We start from the raw sequence: 19070 nt of genomic DNA, 5'->3' as shown, positions 1-19070 counted from the left end.
TTCTAATTTTTACTGTCACCGATTATAATAGCGATCTCACGTTTTTTAAAATACTCGACTATGATTGGCCGATTTACTCTTACGATCCCTTATAATGAATTACTAATGAATAGCGCATGCTCACAACTGTTGAATTGTTCACAATTGCCAATATCTGCTCACATCGTAGTGTAGCGTGACTGTGATAGGTTCAGGTTTTCTAACCTGAATATAATCGTTAACTTTAACGATTCATAATATTCATATCTCGATTTGCGGGGCAGAGTGATGTTTATTTCTGCCAGATTCTTTTGTTTCATGCAAAAATACGAACAAGGATAATTTAATTGATTTTTGTGCGGAGATAGTCCGAACAATTACCATACATTTTTATTGATTTTTACTATTAAGATTTGTAGTGAAGGGGTTATTCTAAATAAATACCAATTGCGATTATTGCTAATTTTTGTCTCAAAATCAACAAGGCAGTTATGGATATACAAACAGTAAATACTCGAAGAAAAATATTAAGCCAAGTAATTTCCAGTATTTTAGTAGAGTGTGGTTATGATACGTGTGAGAAACAAGTATTGGAAACACTCACCGAAATGTTACAGTCATGTAAGGATCAAATTTAGACTTATAAGCAGTTAACTTAATTCTCTTATAAATTTTTTTTAATCTTTTAAAATCTATCGTTCCTTTATCTATCATAAATTTATTATATAATATTTACATTATAATATACAATTTATTAGCAACATCTTAAACTCTTAACTATTAATTCTTCATTTTTTAACGTTAATTTTTATATTTACAAAAAAGAGTAGCAAAAATAATTTTAATAAGATTAGTCAGACTGTTTTTTTTTCTTTTCATGAATGAGTATAGTTATTGTGGAGATTGGCGCTTCAGGAAGAAATTATTGTGAACTTTCTGGGAGAACAGAACCTCTTATAGCAGATGTGATATTGGCATTAATTAATATGGGCATAAAATTAGATAATATAGAGACTTATGCAAAACGACAAAGTAGAACAGTCCTGCCGACGCTTCAGCAGCAGACACAAGCAAAACAATTAAATATCTTGCAAGCTGGTGTTAAACAAGGCCATCCATCACATATACCAAATTATTTACCATCTTTTCCTGATCCACATGCGTATATTAGAACTCCCGTAAATATTTATTAATTATAATTATGTGCTACATGTATATATATATATATATATATATATATATATATATACATATGAACGTACACACTTTATGTATGTGATAAAAATGTAATGCATAATGTATATGAAACTAATAATGGAAATATATTATAGACACATAAGCAACCAGTGACTGAATACGAAGCAATCAGAGAAAAGGTAGCAACGCAAAAACGAGATATCGAGAGAGCTTTAACAAGGTTTATTGCTAAAACAGGAGAAACACATAGTTTATTTCTCACAGAAGATAATAGCATGTTTCCTTGTAAGAGAATTATCGTTTATATTGAATTATTCAGCATTTCAATGATTCAAAGAAAAAATCTTTTATATCGTTTTGCTTTTAGTAATATCCTGTAAACCACAATTTCCAAGTTATATCTCTGCTCTTTTACCTCAAGACCAAATATTCGAACCAGATCCAGATTTTCAGTTTGATTCAAATCCTGTGAAAAAGAAGAAAGAGCAACAGAACGAAGATAGACTTACCGAGGAAGGTAAGTCTTTTATACAACAAAACATTTAAATGATACAATTTTCATTTAAGAACTTAAACTAACTCTTTGCCTGTAGGTAACCAAACACAAAACGAAAATATGGAACAAAATGGTGAAACTATTACTCAGCAAGATGTTATAGATAATCCGTATTTAAGACCTGGAAAAATTCCTAAAAATAAAATGTCAAATACAACGATACCGGGACAGCATTCTGTTAAAAAAGAGCTACTTGAATGTTAAGTATTATGATGTAATATTAATTACTATATAAAATGAGAATTTGAAAAGTTTACGATAGTGATATCTTTACGAATTGTAAGTGGAAACTCTCTCTCTCTCTCTCTCTCTCTCTCTCTCTCTCTCTCTCTCTCTCTCCCCCCCTCTCTCGAATTCTTATGTATAGATCCATATTTTATATTTGATCCATTTTTATACCTGAATTATTAAGTTAGACGATAAAAATTATATTTTTATTCTGTATACTTACATGAAAGTATTTCGAAATACATGCATCACTGAAAATATATATTATAACATTCCATGTCGATTTTTAGAATTGATCCACGTCGTGTATGCACACATGTTATGTACTCACACACGTAACATATATACTAGGAAATAATTATCGTCGTATTAAAACTCTCTATCATATGGCAATATTAAAGCATGTAGCATATATTAACAACATTTGAAAAATAGTTTGGAAACATAAAAAAAGAATGTGATTTAAATTATTATTGCCATAGAATTTACAAATAGATTTCCTTATTGTACAAGATAATTCACTTAAACTGAAAACTTTAAATGTTTTATTTATTTTTAATGATCGAAAAATTTCTCAAATGAAAGTGAAATGGTTTCGAGGGATACGTCACATATCACGCCACGTCTTAGCGCCGAGATACTACCGTATCTCCAGATGTATATATTTTATAATTAATTTATATAGCTATATATATAGGCTATTTAATAAATATGTAGCAATTACATGATTATATTTATTTTATAAAAACATTTTAGTTTCTGATAATATACAAAAAAGTTAAGAATATTATAAATACGTGTTACTTTTATAAATATGTTTAATTTTATCGAAAAAATGTTCATTAAACTTATTTTTGGACAGTACATATTTTAATTAAAAAAAGAAATTAACAAAGAAGTGTATGTGTTTTACAATTTTTTACAAAGTATTTCCTTCAACTCAAGCATTAAAAATCTGTTGGTTTTAATGGTACAATAAAATATTAAAAGGAAAAAGTGTTAAAGTATTTTCTAAATAATCTAAATTATCAATTTTTTTTGTAATTACCTGAATATGCAAAGTAGTTAGAAGAATTATATTATATGAAAAATTATATAATTCCATTTTTTTAAATGGTGAGAACCTTGATATATCAAAAAATGTGACCTCAAAAAAAATTTGTTTATTATAATATTTGCTCTTTCAAAAAACTTTTTCCTTTTATGTTTTGTAGTATCATTAATTGTAGCGATTATATCGCCATTACTTCGACTGAAGATGCATTCGCAAATACATAATTTTCATTCGAAAGTATCACGTTCTCGGAATCGCGCAAATATCGAGACCTAATCAGCTGTTTGACGCAGAAAAAAAGGACAACACAGAGGCAGTTAAAGCGGTATCTCATATTAGAAGCACAATTTTTTGACTTTGTGATTTGATCATTTTTTACATTTCTTTAATTTAAAAAAAAAAGAATTTGAATTAAATTTTACATAACATTATCTTAATAATGATTAATCTTAAAACTTATTAAATTTCCTTAAAAAACAAAACGATTTATTATTTTTTTAAATTCCATCTATAGACTTCTAGCATTTACTCAAAATGAACTCGATATCTCAATAAGGGTTTCCTACATATATAAAATTACTTTTAAATAGAAGTATTAAAGATATTAGTCTTTTTAAATAAAATATATTAAACTAAACATTTTCCACCTAATTATTCAGGAGATCAAAAATTAATTTTTAATTTATATATATATATTTGCGTTTATATTTATGATAATAAAATTGAACATGTTACATGTTAAATTGTTCAATTGTATGTTCATAACAAATACGTTGAACATTATAAAAATTATAAATAATAAAAAGTGAACATTGACTATAGTTGCTTATTTATTTATAAAGGCCTGTGCGTTTTAGAATTTGCTTTTTTTATGTTTGTGACTATACATATTCCCAAACAACACGAGTGTTTGTCAACTTATAGTCAACTTTTTCCAGTATCGGCATATAGTCGATTGTTGAAAGTCGACTTAAAATCGATTGCTCCCAGTTGACGTAGAGTAAGTCGACATTCTAAATCGCAAGTTGACAGAATGTCGACTGTTAATTGACTTTTTTTGAGATATTCGTCAAGTATTAGTTAACTATTAGTCGATATTCGGTCAACTTATAGTCGACTTTCAATCAACTTCATGTTGTTTGGATTATTTCTTTTTAAAACATTTTTATTAAAAAATCTGATCTTATATATATTGAACGAGCAAAAATAAACTAACAGAACAAATAAATTAATTTCAAAATCTGTTAAACATAATACATAGCACATAATTAGTACTTACAACATAGAGACATAACACACATACATATATGTATATATGAATATGTTGTGTGTGTAAACGCTAAGCAAAATCTTGCATGCTCTCTTCTTGAAAGATTTTATTTTTCTTGTATTATTTAATATTGATACCATGGCTGACGACGTACCCAACGCAATTTCATACCGGAAGCTGTACGAATTTTTATGCTAGCACATTCTGCTGCACGTACTGTCTCTTTCACGCTTTGCATGAGATTCTGAGCATTTCCGACAAGCATGTCTGTTGCTTCCTGATCTTCTTCTGTACCTGTATTAACATCATAAAAGCAACTATCAGATTAAGTTGGAAAAATAACATTCTCTATTTAAAATACATCTATGTTTACATATATTAGGTGTAGTAAAAAGAAATCCATTATTTTTCCAATAGATGGCTTTAGTAATCTGTATCTCGTCTACGCGTGATTACATTTCTTTTTACTACACCTAATATTTTTCTCATATAAATCTTTAAAATTGTTATTATTACTATTACATGATTATAAAATTATATTTGTAATATAAAACTCTAAACACAATGCGAAATAACAGCAATAGCGATAGAAACAGAGGAATCCAACATTCGGAAATGCATATGTATGTACACACACTATAATCTTGAAATAGAAAAGTATACCACAGTCTATACGCGATCAGATTGGCCTTTTTATTTCCTTCGCGGCATTGTACAACGGGAGGCAACAATTATATATCGCTTATTTCTTCTATTCTTATCTCTACTATTTTTATCATTGTCCTTGTCGCTGCTGCATTGTGTCTAGGGCTTAAGAATAATATTTTATCTAACGTATTAAATGACAATCATATCAAATGGAATGGATAAAAGGATAAATATGCACAATATAAGTATATAATGTCATTCTAAACTATATAACAATCGATAAATATTTTTTGAAAAGGAATTTTCTTCACAAATGTAAAATCTTTTGTGAAGTGTGTGTATGCGTGTGTGCGCGCGCGCGTGCATGCGTGCGTGCTTTACATGCAGGATATGTAAATGATAATTTCCCATATCCGATTTTTTTCCCACAGGAATAATAAACTCTCTCTTAAAACATTGTATACATATCTTTTTATAACTAGTTTAGTTGATTACTGAAAAAAAAAACCGATTTTTAGTGGACTACCACTTCTGAATATTTCATATTTTTATATGCAGAATAATTAAAGGGATCTATTATGTAAAAAAAAGTCATATTCAATCAAATTTCATTTTAAAAGTGGAGATGACTTTCATATCTTTTTGGCATCTCCACTTAAAAAAGAACAAAGGCCAAAAATACGTTCCCCTCAAAATCGTTTCACTTATGTATAAAATGATTTTCTGTATCATCTATATTTTCGAGTTATTATCGGACACCTCGTATATAAACAAGGTGGCTTGTCACACTTTACGTGAGCCGTAACAATGTTTAAGGATAGATTTCTGAAATCATTTTAAAGTAAAAATCCTAATACCACAATATCGAGTCTATAATAATTTTTGAATTAAATATAAGCATTTAAAATTGTTGAATCATCGCCTAAAATTCGTGCATTCAGATATGATATGATACAATGAAAAATGTCAACCATATCTATCTTGGAAGTCTGTAACTCTTAATGATAGTGTATTGTTATGTCATTGCTGCGCAGCTTTTTTTACTATATAATATTTGCGCAATGATAATAAATAATGCCAATATTGTCATTGAAAGTTACAGAATTCCAGTGTTGAACACGCAAACTTTAGACGATAAAGTTCGCTAACTTTCAATGTTTTTAATTCAAAAACTGTTATAGCCTCGACATTTTGGTATTATCATTTTCGTTTTAAAATAATTTTAGAAATCTATTGTCAAGTATTGTTACGATCTTTATCCGACACCTATATATATTTGACATTGAATAATAGTGTATTTCACTTTTTTAATTCCTCTCAAGGAAAAAGTAGAGGATGCATGCTGTGCTTTAAATGCTATGTGTATTGCATAACAATCAAGTTTTTAGACAAAAAGAAAAAAAACAACATCAAAAGAAAAAAAATAAAGATAACATCAAGCAAGTTTACAACTTCTTTACCATAAAGCATCAGCTCTTCCCAGGTTGGAAGTGTCTCTATATATAAACAATTTAAGTTTTTCGTTAATGACGCATGATGTCTATTTTATTAATCAATGTTTAAATAGAGAAATTATATCACTAAGGTCATTAATATACATATTCCTTAATAGTTAATTAGACCGGAAATGATGATTTGTTATGAAATATAATCGACATATGAATATATTATATACAAAAGAAAATGTAATCTGTACCTTGTGCTCCAAGCATAGTAGCTTTTACTGTAGACAATATTTTCAATTGTGTTCCAATAGTAGGTATACGTTCGCAAACTTGGAGAAGATTCTAAAAAATTATTACAATAAAATTACATAATAATGACACATAAATTGTAATAATGATATTTTAATAAAATTGATATACGAGAGTAGTTCGAAAAGTTCTCGGCCTGACAAGAAAAACATATGATTTGTGGCAAAATTTTTTTTTTATTTTTCGATAGTCCCCTTGTAAGTCAATACACTTAGACCAATGATATTCTAACTTCTTTAGACCTTCAGTATAATACAATTTTTCTAATCCTTTAAAACAAGCGTTTGTCTCAGCAATGACCTCCGTATTTGAAGTGTATCTTTTTCCAGCCATTTCTTCGGATTCGGGAATAGGAAAAAATCACTGAGGGCTAAATCTGAGTACAAAGTGGCAGCAATTCGAAGCGCAACTCATGAAGTTTTGCGACTGCAATTGCAGAAGTATGAGAAATAAGTTTTCGAGAAATATCAAAAAACTTGCTTTATTCGACACAGACAAACTATTAACCGCATCTATCTGAAACTTTTTCGGAGACCCTCTGAAGGATCAAACTTAAAAAAAATCATAGCCATTTGATACTCCCGATGCGATCTCTATGTCAGGCCGAGAACTTTTCGAGCTATCCTCGTATATAGCAATAATATACGAACCGTTCGAATACGTTTATCAGTACATTCCCTGGCTAGTTCCTTTGCGAGACGTGTCACTTCCTGAGAAGCTTCTGCAATAGCTTTGGCACATGCGATAAGATCTCGTTTATTACCACCTTCACCTCTAACTAGTCCCGATAATCTGCCCATTAAAATAGCCATCTTCTTTGCTGCAGCAATAATTTCGTTGTCTTTGCTGGACCATTGCCGTACTTCTTGATGTAAACCATGAGCGGCCATCTACATAATAGATTTCATAATATAGATTTTATGTTCATGTACGTTGTACACGATTTTTGCACACACGCATTGATTTTACACGATAACAATAAAAATAAGAACAATTTACAATAGCCTTCATCTTGAAAAATGTTATCATTGTTATCATGCTCCTGAACAATATTCAAGATATATTCCTCTTACGTATTCTTGAAGTAATTTTGGGATATAAATTATAATACAAAAATGTCGAGAGTACAATAGTTTTAAATTATAATTGGTTAAAGATAGTGTGTAATTCGAAAACTATTATAGCCTCGATATTTTCGTATTAGGATTTTCTTAAAATGTTCAAAAGAATCCAGAAATAATAGTAGAGGCTATAAAAGTAAAATGGTTTTTTACTTATAAATTTAAAGTTAACTTATAGTTTAAAAAATTATTGTAGTCTCGACATTTTCGTCTCAAAATTATTTCAAGAATATGTCCTTAAGATGAAATGTACTAGTGTGAGACCCTGTATATACATACATATATACATACATATATCACGCGCGCGCACATACACACACACACACACACACACACACACACACACACACACACAATATAATTTTATACAAATTTTAGGCAATAAATTGAGTAACATTTATCTTACCATTATTGGTTGATTGGGTTGAGGCGCATGCATAAACATTTCTTCTTCATCGTCTGTCTCAGGAGGAGGCGGTCTCGGAGGTGGGATATTGCTTCCAGGCAAAGGTGGACGAGGAGGTGCCACTTCTACATAATAAATAAAAATAGCATTTTTCAAAAATATAAGTGTAAAATTTTATAATATAATTGCATTATATTTTCTTTCAACATGTAAAAAAATTCCAAAGTAATGCATGAAAATCTATATCTAATCTGTTACAAGTAATTATAATAAATAAGATTCTGTGAAAAATTGTTTTATAATGAGTTGCATGCGCATTGTTACTAAAGAATAGATATTGCTACACGAACAATATATATGAGACAAATAGATAAACTGTAAATGAGTTATAATTTTTTAAATAACATTATGATTTATTATAAACTTAATAAAATGTTATGAAGTTTATTATTTTTTATTTTATATAAATTCCTCATATAGCATGTTATTAATAAAAAGGAAAAAACTAATAAATCATGCTATAAAAAAGCAGATGTTTAAATAATTACCATCGTCGATATTATAATCGCAATAATCTGGTAATCCATGTAGCATTAAAAGCAAAAATGCAATATATTAAAATATAGAGAAAATTTCATAGAATATGTTCCCACATGCACGTAATTATATCTGCTAAAAGTTCCAGGCCACCTAAATAACTTTTGAAAATTCAAAATATAGAATTCAAATTTATAGAGATATAATGGGATCATAAAATCTATTATGTAATCTTGAAAACATCTATCTTGATTCCAGAGAGCGAGGGAAGAAGAAATCTTAAATCGCGTCGAGTGGAGTCGAGTGAGAACTCGATGCATGACAGAGATTTTCCAGTTCCCCTCGCTGTCCGCCACTTGGGAATATTAAGATGGGTGGTTTTCGAAGATGAATGATAGATTTTATGATTCTATTGTATCCTTATAAACTTTAATCCTATATTTCGAACTATTCAGTTTTTAGCATGGAACTTTTGGAGGACATTCTATATATTATGTTAACATAATGTTTGGACGTAAAAATACAAAAATATATTTGCGATAATATTTTATACTTCAATGAGCTATTATTAAACAATTTTTTTATACATAATAATTATAATCTCCAATTATATATGTAATTTGGTATATTAAACTAAAGATTAATGGAAATATGTTAGGAAATTATGATAATCATGAACTGCTGTGAAATATGATAATCATGAACTGTTGTGAAGTTATTTGTCATTAGGAGCAAAATGTAGTTTGATTTATTAAATATAAGATAGAAATTTGTATCAAATATATCTTAAGCTTATTTAAACGTGTAATAAAATTTATATAAGTGATATAATCACTTATTTTAGTTTTAGAAATATAATAAAGTATATTACATCTTTGTTTCTTTTAGTATCTGTCTGCTTCATATCGTTATAATCATATAACATTTTATATATGCTTTATCTTCGGTTATTGCATGCTTCATATAAGAAAAAGAAAATATTAAAACATTAAAAACACAATATTTATTTACGGACAAATGATTATTATAAATTACCTCCGTCATGAATTGATTTGTCTAACTCGTCGGAAGCCAATTCTTGACACAAAATATTGGGGTTCTCTACTAATTGGGGAGTACAAATATAATTAATATAATTACTATCCGATACCAATAAATCAAATTATTAATTATTGTCTGATCTGTATTTTACATATGATGAAAATAAATACGAGAATGTTAATGCAATAATGTTAATGCAAAAATAATATTAATTTTATCAAATGTAATGTGGAATTGGTAATGTACATAATAAATGTGTGAGTTTGTGCGTGCACATGTATATATATATATATATATATATATATATATATATATAATAAACACATATATATATATTATATACACGTACATTTGTTTATAAATTATATTAAATTATATAATCTTTATCAATCTTTATTATATAGTTCCAAAGTGTATTTGTAAAATTTTATTGCACACAGCCATGCATAAATCATATCATGTAAAACCAGATACCTTTATCTTTGGAATAAGTATATCGGATTGGAATTTGATCTGTAAAAAATATATTCAACAAACTTATTCCAACTTATTCCTTATCATTTATTATTAAATTGATATTATGCATTTCATTTTCCATCATAATATTTTATATATTTTATTTATATTCATGCCTAAATATATATGACATGTTTTTTTATTTAAAGATTTATTTTTGTATCATCATTTATTTTTATATCACATAAAAATTATATATTCTTTAAATAATATTGCATGAAAAGAAGCACTATAATTTGATTTAAGTAAATATTAAAAAAATTAAATATTAAATTTGATAGCTATTATAAATATTATTCTATGCAACTATTGGCTATATTTATATTTATTTGTTTAACTTTATGCTTAATGCATAATTTATATTAAAATGCTTTAATCTGACATTGAAAACCACTTAAGATCAAAATGATATATATATATATATATAAGATCAATAAATAGATATTTTTAAACCCTAAAACTTTAAAACATTTTTCCAATAAATCAATACTTTCTGAAATAATTAGTCGTTTCGGGATTTTTGGACTTCACTATATGTAACATTTCATTTATAAATTAAAGAAATAAGTTTAATAATTAATTACTACCTTTTTACAAACTAATTTTCTCTTTTTTACAAAATGTATCAATTAATTATTAAAAGATGATTACTAAACCAATTTGATTTTGGCTTCTATTTTAAAAAAGGCTTATCATTTTTAGGAATATTTGTGTGTATCAAATCTAAAAAATAAACTTACCGTCATTAATATGTAACTGCGACATTTCTAGAGACGGCACCAAATCTGGCTGGCTTACAATAGCTTTTCGAACTTGTCCAACACTGGCTAACAACTACAATAACACAACCATAATAAAATACATATTGAATATCTGTTTAAATATGTAATGTACATATTGTGTTAAATACACATATCAAATTTTTATGAAATATGCTAGTCAAAGAGATACATACTGCACGATTATTTTCTCTCCAACGTGATACGGCAGTGTTGTCATGGATGTTCATTGCTACCAGTTTTGCATCTTGGACCATTGGAGCAACGCCTATTAAATATAATATAACAATTAATTACAGAAAAATTGTAAATAAAACTTTCTTCAAGTTTTGTATTCATAAATTTCACTCTTTTTAAATTTTAATTTTTCTTTGTTGAATTAAAGTTTCTGAGTACTAATTATCTTACATTGAATCGTGACATCATAAGTAAGAAATGTGTTATAAGCAATAGTTGATTTTTCTTGCGTGTCGTTTATAAATACTCAGGAGCCTTAAATTTATTTTTATCAAACCAAATTCATATTGTATTATTTTTCTTTGTTGAATCAAAATCAGATAAATGTTTAACAATCATACATATAGTATCTGAAGGTTAATTCCTGAGATCATTTTGAGACAAAAATTCTAATATCAAAATGTCGAGAATAATAATAATTTTTGAAGCAATGATTGATGAGCATTTAGTGAATCATACCGGATCTTATCTAAGATAATTAACATATCTTATATATTAATTGTAATTAATTATTATTATTGCATTATTATTATAATTGTAAGATTATTAAGCAATTGGAAAGTATTAATATATATATATATATATATATATATATATATATATAAATAGTACGTACTGTTTTGAAGAACATCGGTAGCGTGATTTACTCTTTGTATAAAGGCAGGATCCTCGCTGTTGTCACTTTCCTGTTTTGCCACGAGTATAACTCGATTTGCAAGACGCGCGATAGATGCTGTATTATCAACCATCTTCTGCGGTAGGGCCTTAGCGATCGCTTCTTCACAAAGGAACGAATGTTTCTGCATCTGCTCTTCAGAAATTTTGATAAAATCGCCGCTATTGGTCGCTTCATCGCACAATGCTCGTGCCCGTTGCATAATTTCCGCATATTGTTGCCGCAAATTTTCGAAATGCTCGTCCGCGGCTTTGCTGTCCGGATAAGTCATGCGAATCCGTCCGGCATTGATCAGTTGTGGTGTCAAAGATTCTACTTGTGAAGCACTAGCGGATAGAGCTTCAGCCAATTTCTTGTTTCCTCCACTTCCTGCAACAATGCGATGAATTTAACCATTTAGAAGGAAAAGAAAAAAACAAAAATGAAGAAATGTTTTCTTTTTTTTTCTTTCAAAAAAAAAACTATCTTAGATTATGTTTCTGCTATCTTTCCAAATCTTTTTTCTTTTAAAAAATACAAAATTTTTATACAATATCCAAATATACGATATTACATACCGCCAGCTGCGACCATTCTTGCAGTTTTTGCCGCTCTGTTTGAAAACGTCTGCAATGCGCATGTTTTGTCATTAAAATTTTGTTCACGTCCCGGTGTGCCTGCGGGAGTTAAAACAGCATCTGTGAATTGCTTTAAAGGTGTAGTGATGTCAATAAAGTCCTCAACGACGCGAGATACAACGGCTTGTTGTATTCTGTTCTTTAACTCGTAGAGTTTGTGGGATAGCTGTCGCGCAATATCCTGAGCGTGTGGAGTGTTGCCTTGACCATGGGCGCAAAGATCGGCGAGTTGATGAGATAAGTTGTCTACTTCATCGCATAATTGCAAAATCTCCGCTTTGTGTATACCTGGCAAGCCTTCGGCTACCTATTACCCGAACATAAAGTTGTCAATATTAATAAAGAACACGAAATCAAAAAATAATGCATGGAGCACTGCAAGCATCGCAAATTTTCTCTCAAAAATGAATCTTTGATAATTTAGAATAGATATAGTTGTTAGTATGTATATGCTATCCTAAAAAATATATATGAAAGATTTATTGTCATACATATATATGTGAAAGATTTATCATTACTTATCAAACAATCTATATATATGAAATTTAATTTTACAAGATTTTAAATATATTTAAACTGAACTTCAAATAAAAGTTTACCTGTAGAATTATAATTTAAAGCAAATTTTTTAAAACTTTAAAATTTATTTATTAGCAGAATTTTTATTTACACCACACACGCAGGTTAGCAAAATATTTAAAAATTCTACGGAAATCATTCTTGTCTCTATAAACGAAGAATTGTATTGTCATCGAAGTCGAATTGTTATATAAAATTTGTGATATTTGGAATACTCCATATGATTCTCAGCTATAATAAACATTGATAATAAACATTATATGTTGGAAAAATAACAAAGTGTATTTACAGACTCACATTTGCTATAGGTTGCTCATTCTTTCTATGCGCAGCATTGAAGATATCAAGCATTATAGAATAAATATGACTTTTTTTTTAATATTATATAAAAAAATCAACGATAATAATGTACTACTATATTTACATCATGTATGCAGTAAATATTTAATACGACCGAAATGATTGTTTCGACAGGAGATGATTACATCATACCTTTTTTCCTTCGTGTATTATTAAAGCAATAGCCCTTTTACCGAGCCCCTTGTCATCGTGTTGTGGATTTAGAAGCCATTTATTCGCTTGTTCTAATCGACCTGCCACTGTGTGCGCTGTTTGCGCAGTTCCCGATTTATCCGCTGCTATCAAAGCAGATGCTATCAACCCGCGGAGCTCATTTAATTTCTCTTTAATACTGCGTGCTAAAGCTTCCGCTTGAGGTGTAGTGCCTTCGTATAGACATACATACATATGATTAGTTAAACAAAATCAAATTTCTTATACTATAAATACATATGTAACATTTCTCTAATAAGAGTAAACATGATATAAAGATTGCGTTCCGTTATTCACTGAAAATCTATAGTCGTTACTATATTTCTTTTTTGGTACTCGCAATGAATACTGAAATTCAGCCATAATTGTACGACGCAAGTTACCTTTCTCATTTTGGCGTAATTCACAAAGAGCATCAGTCATAGTGACAATTTGTGATGCCAGTTTAGATATAGGTTCTGCCTGCGACGGAGATAGATAATGTTCCGCCAAACGCGACGCCTGTTCTATTATTTGACGAAGACTTTTTTCACCTACGCCACCTCTTAGAGCCAATCCATCGTCTAACCAATCGTAAGCCGCCCGTATTCTGGATTCTATAGCGCTTTGAGCCTTCTTCAGTACCTAATGAAATAAAAAAAATATAATACATTTATTATCTTACTATTAATTAAGATTGCATGATTGCATTAAACAAAATACAAAATAAATTACAGTTAATTGATCAGCATCCCATTCTTCTTCGTCATATGTTGTTAATTGCAATACCCGAATAATTTCATTCAATTCATCAGACATTCTTCCAGATAAGTAATTACGATTTTCTGCTGCTTCGTCCGCACCTTTCCCACCTTGTGAAATGATATGGATAAAAATCTTCATAGAACAAATTAGAATTGGTGCGAGTGTTTTCACCTGCAAGTGTATTAAGCATTAATATTTAAAATCATTGATACGCATTATTTTATACTACAGTGGCGTTAATTTATATTATAAAATCATCGTATAAAAATTGAAAAAATATGTAAGTATAGTTTCTTAACACTCACTTGCTCTAAGCAGCGCACCAATATCTCCCGATGTACTTGATGTGTTAACTCCTTTTCACGAGCGCTCACTTCTCTTGACACTTTGCTGAGACACGGACTTAAATTCTTAAGAAAATGTACTAGATCTTCCATTGTTTCAATAACTTCGGTGACAGCCAAATAATCTAATACACGTTTGCATTCACGAATAATTTTTCGTACTTCGCTTTCATCAAAGCAGAGAAGTAAGGAACTTGTGCCTTGCAGAATACCGCGTGAGCCTTCTATAAGCTTTTTTCTATTAAAAAAAAAAAAAAAAAACGACATGAATTTAGATAGTATTTAAAAATTTAATTTCATATAAAAACTTCATAAAATTTTACCTAGCAGGTCCAGAATATGGATCTTCCTTCAACATTGCTGATGCTTCCTCCAGAAGACGGGAAGCACCTTCAACACGTTGCAATGCTGCTGGCATATCTTGTTTAAGTAAAGCATCATCAGATGAGTTTATAGTTTCTTTCCCAACCTGAAAATTAAAATAGATGCAAGATAATATAATAAAATAAAGTTAAATAAATGTTTGCAGTTACTTTTATACAGAAATCTTTTGGATAAAAGCAAAAACTAAATTCTAGAATAATATGGCGTCCAGAAAATACATATCCGAGCAAAAAAATTTCAAAACCTGAATAAAAAACTATTTTTTGCTAGAATTTTTAACTTTAAGTTTCATAGTTTTTTTCGGTAATTTTTATCATTTTTTTAGTTGCAAATACTTACTTTTACAAGATTAGTTACAGCCATGCTAACAGCTTGTACAGGCCTTCCCAAATCTGGCATTGCATTTCCATCTTCGGCTTCTTCATGTAAAATAACAAGTCTTGATACCTACATAGAAAATATAATAACTATTAAAACAGTTTTAAATGAATATTAGTCTAAATGATTTACATTCACAAAAAAATACAAATTTATTAATTTATACTTTGTAAATTTATAAATTTATATTATGAATTCATGTTATGTCAATTTATTTACTTCTATCATATTGTTTATATCAATTTGTAAATTTATATAATTTAAATTTATAAATTTATATAAAACTTTTGTAAAGTCTTGCATAAAATATTACCTATGTATACAATTAATTTATACAACTAATATTTGTTAAGGTTTTTAAATAGTTGCCGCGACATTATGAAATCATGACATCATAAGCGAAAAATAACACGTTGAAATTTCTTGTCACGTAAATAAAGAGAATTTGAATGAAATAAAATATGAGAACGCTTTCAAACCCTTGTAAAAATAGGCCAAAGTTCCTCCTAACAATCAATAAAAAATCATAAAAAGTACGTAAAATGAAAACAGGCTACGTATACGTGTTAAAGTAAAAATTGGTAAGCACACTTTATGTGCCTATTTATTGATTGAAAATAAATTAGACGAGTATATAAATTAATAGAATTTTTTCAGTACTGAAAATCCAGCTTGACCGTTTATGGTTTTTATTTACAATTCGTTTCACATTATGATCTTATAAGACACTTCGTATTATTTATTGGCTGTCAGAAAGGGAGGGAGGAAGTAAGGATAGATTTGGCCTATTTTTACAAGTATTTTAAAATGAATTCATTATTCTGTTTTACGCAAATTTTCTTTATTTACAAATGATATTCAAGAAACTTCAACATGTCATGTAAAAAAAAAAAAATCATATAATTTCATTTAAAAAAGTGAAGATGACTTTTTTGGCGCCTTCATCTAGAAAAAAAGTGATAAAAAAATCCTTTTTAAAACCGTTCCACTTTAGTTTGAAATGTTTTTCCAGAGCTTCCATATTTTTTAAGTTATTGGCTTATTACACTTACATAACTCACCCTCTCTCTCTGTGTGTGTGTGTGTGTGTGTGTGTGTGTATGTGTATGTGAATAAATTATTATCATATTTAAATATAATATGTATGTTTCTATATGTTATTTTACAATTTTATTATGCATATATAATAAATTTTATTTATGTATATATATATATATATTGTGTATATTATGTATATATATGCATAAAATCATTACTATTAAAGTACTAATTTTTTTAAAAAAATATCTTAAATTTTCCGTTTAATATAATTAACTAAAAAGTAAAAAATTAGCTTTCAACTTATATTTGTGATTAATTATATATATCATGATAGTAAGCTTAGAATCTTTGTTATATGTATATTTAGAGTATCTATCATAAAATAAGTCGAAATGGATTCCAATCTGAATTATTCCGTTTTCGCTAAAAAATACAATAAAAATGTAGGGAATAATTGAATAATTCCGATTGTGGAATCCATTTCAAATAATCCCATTATATATATATATATATATATATATATATATATATCCAGTTACCTCATTGCATCGTGAAAAAAGTAAGTGCTATAAAAAAATCATAAACAAAAAAAATATTATTGCTGTTATTTATGCTATCATTAATATTATTGCTGTTTATTATAAAAATACATACATATTTAAATTCAGACATATTAAAATATAAAATGAAAGTTGATTCATTAGTATTCTAATATGTGGGAACATGTGGGAGATGATGTGATACTATATGCTCCAACATGTCCATATTTGGACAGGTTGGAATTAGTAATACGTGGGGAAGATTTTCCTTTCAGCCAAAGAGATTAAATTTCATTTTAGAAACTGTGATATGTCTGAAGGATAAGTATAACAGCCCTGTTCTATATATAGATATGATGTCATAGTCCTATAAAAAGCATTGTAGATGAAACAACGAGGTTATCCTCTGATTTGACTTATGTCAAAATATGAGCTCAAATGTCACATCAGCTGAAAACTGTTAATTTTTGTTATGTTTTATTACTGATATTAAATGTAATTTTTGTAACAAACAAACGACGAACGTATTAAGACAGTTACATTAAACAATTAAATCAGGTCATAGAAAAAGTTATATATATATTTTATAGATAACAAACATATATTTGTTTATTCAACAAGAAATTATATCTTTTTTTTTTCAAGTATATTTTGATTTATAAATTATATTTTCGCAGTTAATTAAATTAATGTATAACATTCCCTGAAATTCTAGAAAAAATTACGGCGAATTTCTTGATGAAATAATTCGGCAATAATCTCGATAATAATGATAACAAGGAATGAGTCTTTTGACACTTGAATTACCTGCTGAGCCACTGGCTCGAGAATACTCTCGATAGTCTTGGTATGAAAGACAGGCATTTTTATTCGATTTTTAGATTACGATGCGAAAGTAACGAAAAGAGAAAGGTGAGTTCCTTATATAAAATCTCTCTACGATAAACGACACGAGTTAATATCAATAGTAGAAGATTAAATGACACCCATCCCCTGCTTTATTTAATTTGCTTTGAGTTAGCTACCGCACACAGTCTGACTGACTTTGACCACTCTGGTACACTCTGGATTCTCGAGTCAGACAGTATATAACATACAGTAGCTGACTAGCGCAATGTATAAAGGTGCCTTTTCATATTGACGTTCGACGTTCATTTTTAAGGTGCAAGTCCAATGGAAATCTGTAAGCTTTTACATGCGAACGTCAAGCGTCGAGCATCAGAGCATGTGCAATGATATGTTAAATAATTTTTCTAGTCTAGTTTATTTTTACACTAGAAATCCTCTAATAAGAGTCACATGAGAAAGTAACTTTATTGGTCTGCCACGTTACAGAAATTCACATTCTATATTTAGGCTGTGATCGAAGTCTCGCTACAAATACTTTGAAGCGTTTGATGGACCAATTAGAAGAATTTTATAAACTGACCAATTAAAAAATGCTTTAAAGCGTTTGCAACATCGCGTTGACCATACCCATAATACCTATATTCGTGTTACTTTTAAATTTCAACAATATAATTAAAATTAGATATTTTAAAGATATTAAAAAATACATTTCTTTACATTACGTATTGAGATGTAATGCATGCGAGAAGAATTGTTTAGTTTAACTAAAAAAGTTTCTTATAAAATTATTTTACAAATTTAAAGATTTAATTACATATTTTGAAACGAAATTAAAATTACAAAAATGAGTAAGTTCACTAATTAGTATCTAATAAATTTACTTAAGTTTTATAACTTTTATACGTTTAGATACACAATCGATACTCTGGTATAGAAAAAAAGAAATAAAATTTGTTTATATATACTCATAACTTTTATTTCACAAATTATTCATTGTAAATAGTATCGATAGTGCGCTTCCCAAACTTGACCAAAGCATTCCAG

General features: G+C 28.5%; 2 protein-coding genes across 11 annotated transcripts; one reads left to right on the top strand and one right to left on the bottom strand.

The window, feature by feature from the left end:
* Positions 1 to 124: 124 nt before the first annotated feature.
* Positions 125 to 2218, top strand: Taf8 (TBP-associated factor 8). The gene is made up of 5 exons (XM_011061120.2): positions 125 to 600; positions 871 to 1157; positions 1311 to 1461; positions 1544 to 1693; positions 1770 to 2218. The coding sequence occupies exons 1-5, from the start codon at positions 471 to 473 to the stop codon at positions 1934 to 1936; spliced, it is 885 nt and encodes a 294-aa protein (XP_011059422.1). The 5' UTR covers positions 125 to 470; the 3' UTR covers positions 1937 to 2218.
* Positions 2219 to 2680: 462 nt separating this feature from the next.
* Positions 2681 to 18271, bottom strand: Vinc (vinculin). Of its 10 annotated transcripts, XM_011061121.2 has the most exons (20): positions 17985 to 18271; positions 15559 to 15666; positions 15159 to 15304; positions 14797 to 15073; positions 14462 to 14662; positions 14131 to 14371; positions 13688 to 13920; positions 13493 to 13513; positions 12557 to 12923; positions 11940 to 12368; positions 11263 to 11354; positions 11048 to 11141; positions 10266 to 10304; positions 9786 to 9854; positions 8762 to 8788; positions 8214 to 8338; positions 7337 to 7576; positions 6629 to 6719; positions 6393 to 6428; positions 2681 to 4578 (listed from the first exon to the last, which is right to left on the bottom strand). In XM_011061121.2, the coding sequence occupies exons 1-20, from the start codon at positions 18039 to 18041 to the stop codon at positions 4409 to 4411; spliced, it is 3063 nt and encodes a 1020-aa protein (XP_011059423.1). In that variant the 5' UTR covers positions 18042 to 18271; the 3' UTR covers positions 2681 to 4408. The 10 variants fall into 10 exon arrangements, with proteins under 10 accessions (XP_011059423.1, XP_011059426.1, XP_011059425.1 ...); XM_011061124.2 differs by lacking the exon at positions 6393 to 6428; XM_011061123.2 differs by lacking the exon at positions 8762 to 8788.
* Between the last annotated feature and the right edge of the window lie 799 nt (positions 18272 to 19070).

Source organism: Acromyrmex echinatior, chromosome 16, assembly GCF_024713525.1.
Source record: "Acromyrmex echinatior isolate Ae372 chromosome 16, ASM2471352v2, whole genome shotgun sequence".
NCBI classification, from domain to species: domain Eukaryota; kingdom Metazoa; phylum Arthropoda; class Insecta; order Hymenoptera; family Formicidae; genus Acromyrmex; species Acromyrmex echinatior.
The sequence above is the reverse complement of the archived record's forward strand: the minus strand, read 5'-3'. Positions and strand labels throughout refer to the sequence as shown.

Excerpts from the sequence above, each read along its gene's own strand:
- Taf8 (XM_011061120.2), top strand. The coding sequence starts at position 471 with ATGGATATACAAACAGTAAATACTCGAAGAAAAATATTAAGCCAAGTA. Across the intron at positions 1,158-1,310 it reads ATGCGTATATTAGAACTCCC|ACACATAAGCAACCAGTGAC; the intron begins GTAAATATTTAT and ends AATATATTATAG. Across the intron at positions 1,694-1,769 it reads AGATAGACTTACCGAGGAAG|GTAACCAAACACAAAACGAA; the intron begins GTAAGTCTTTTA and ends CTTTGCCTGTAG.
- Vinc (XM_011061121.2), bottom strand. The coding sequence starts at position 18,041 with ATGCCTGTCTTTCATACCAAGACTATCGAGAGTATTCTCGAGCCAGTG. Across the intron at positions 15,074-15,158 it reads CCATATTCTGGACCTGCTAG|AAAAAAGCTTATAGAAGGCT; the intron begins GTAAAATTTTAT and ends TTTTTTTAATAG. Across the intron at positions 14,372-14,461 it reads GGGATGCTGATCAATTAACT|GTACTGAAGAAGGCTCAAAG; the intron begins GTAATTTATTTT and ends TTATTTCATTAG.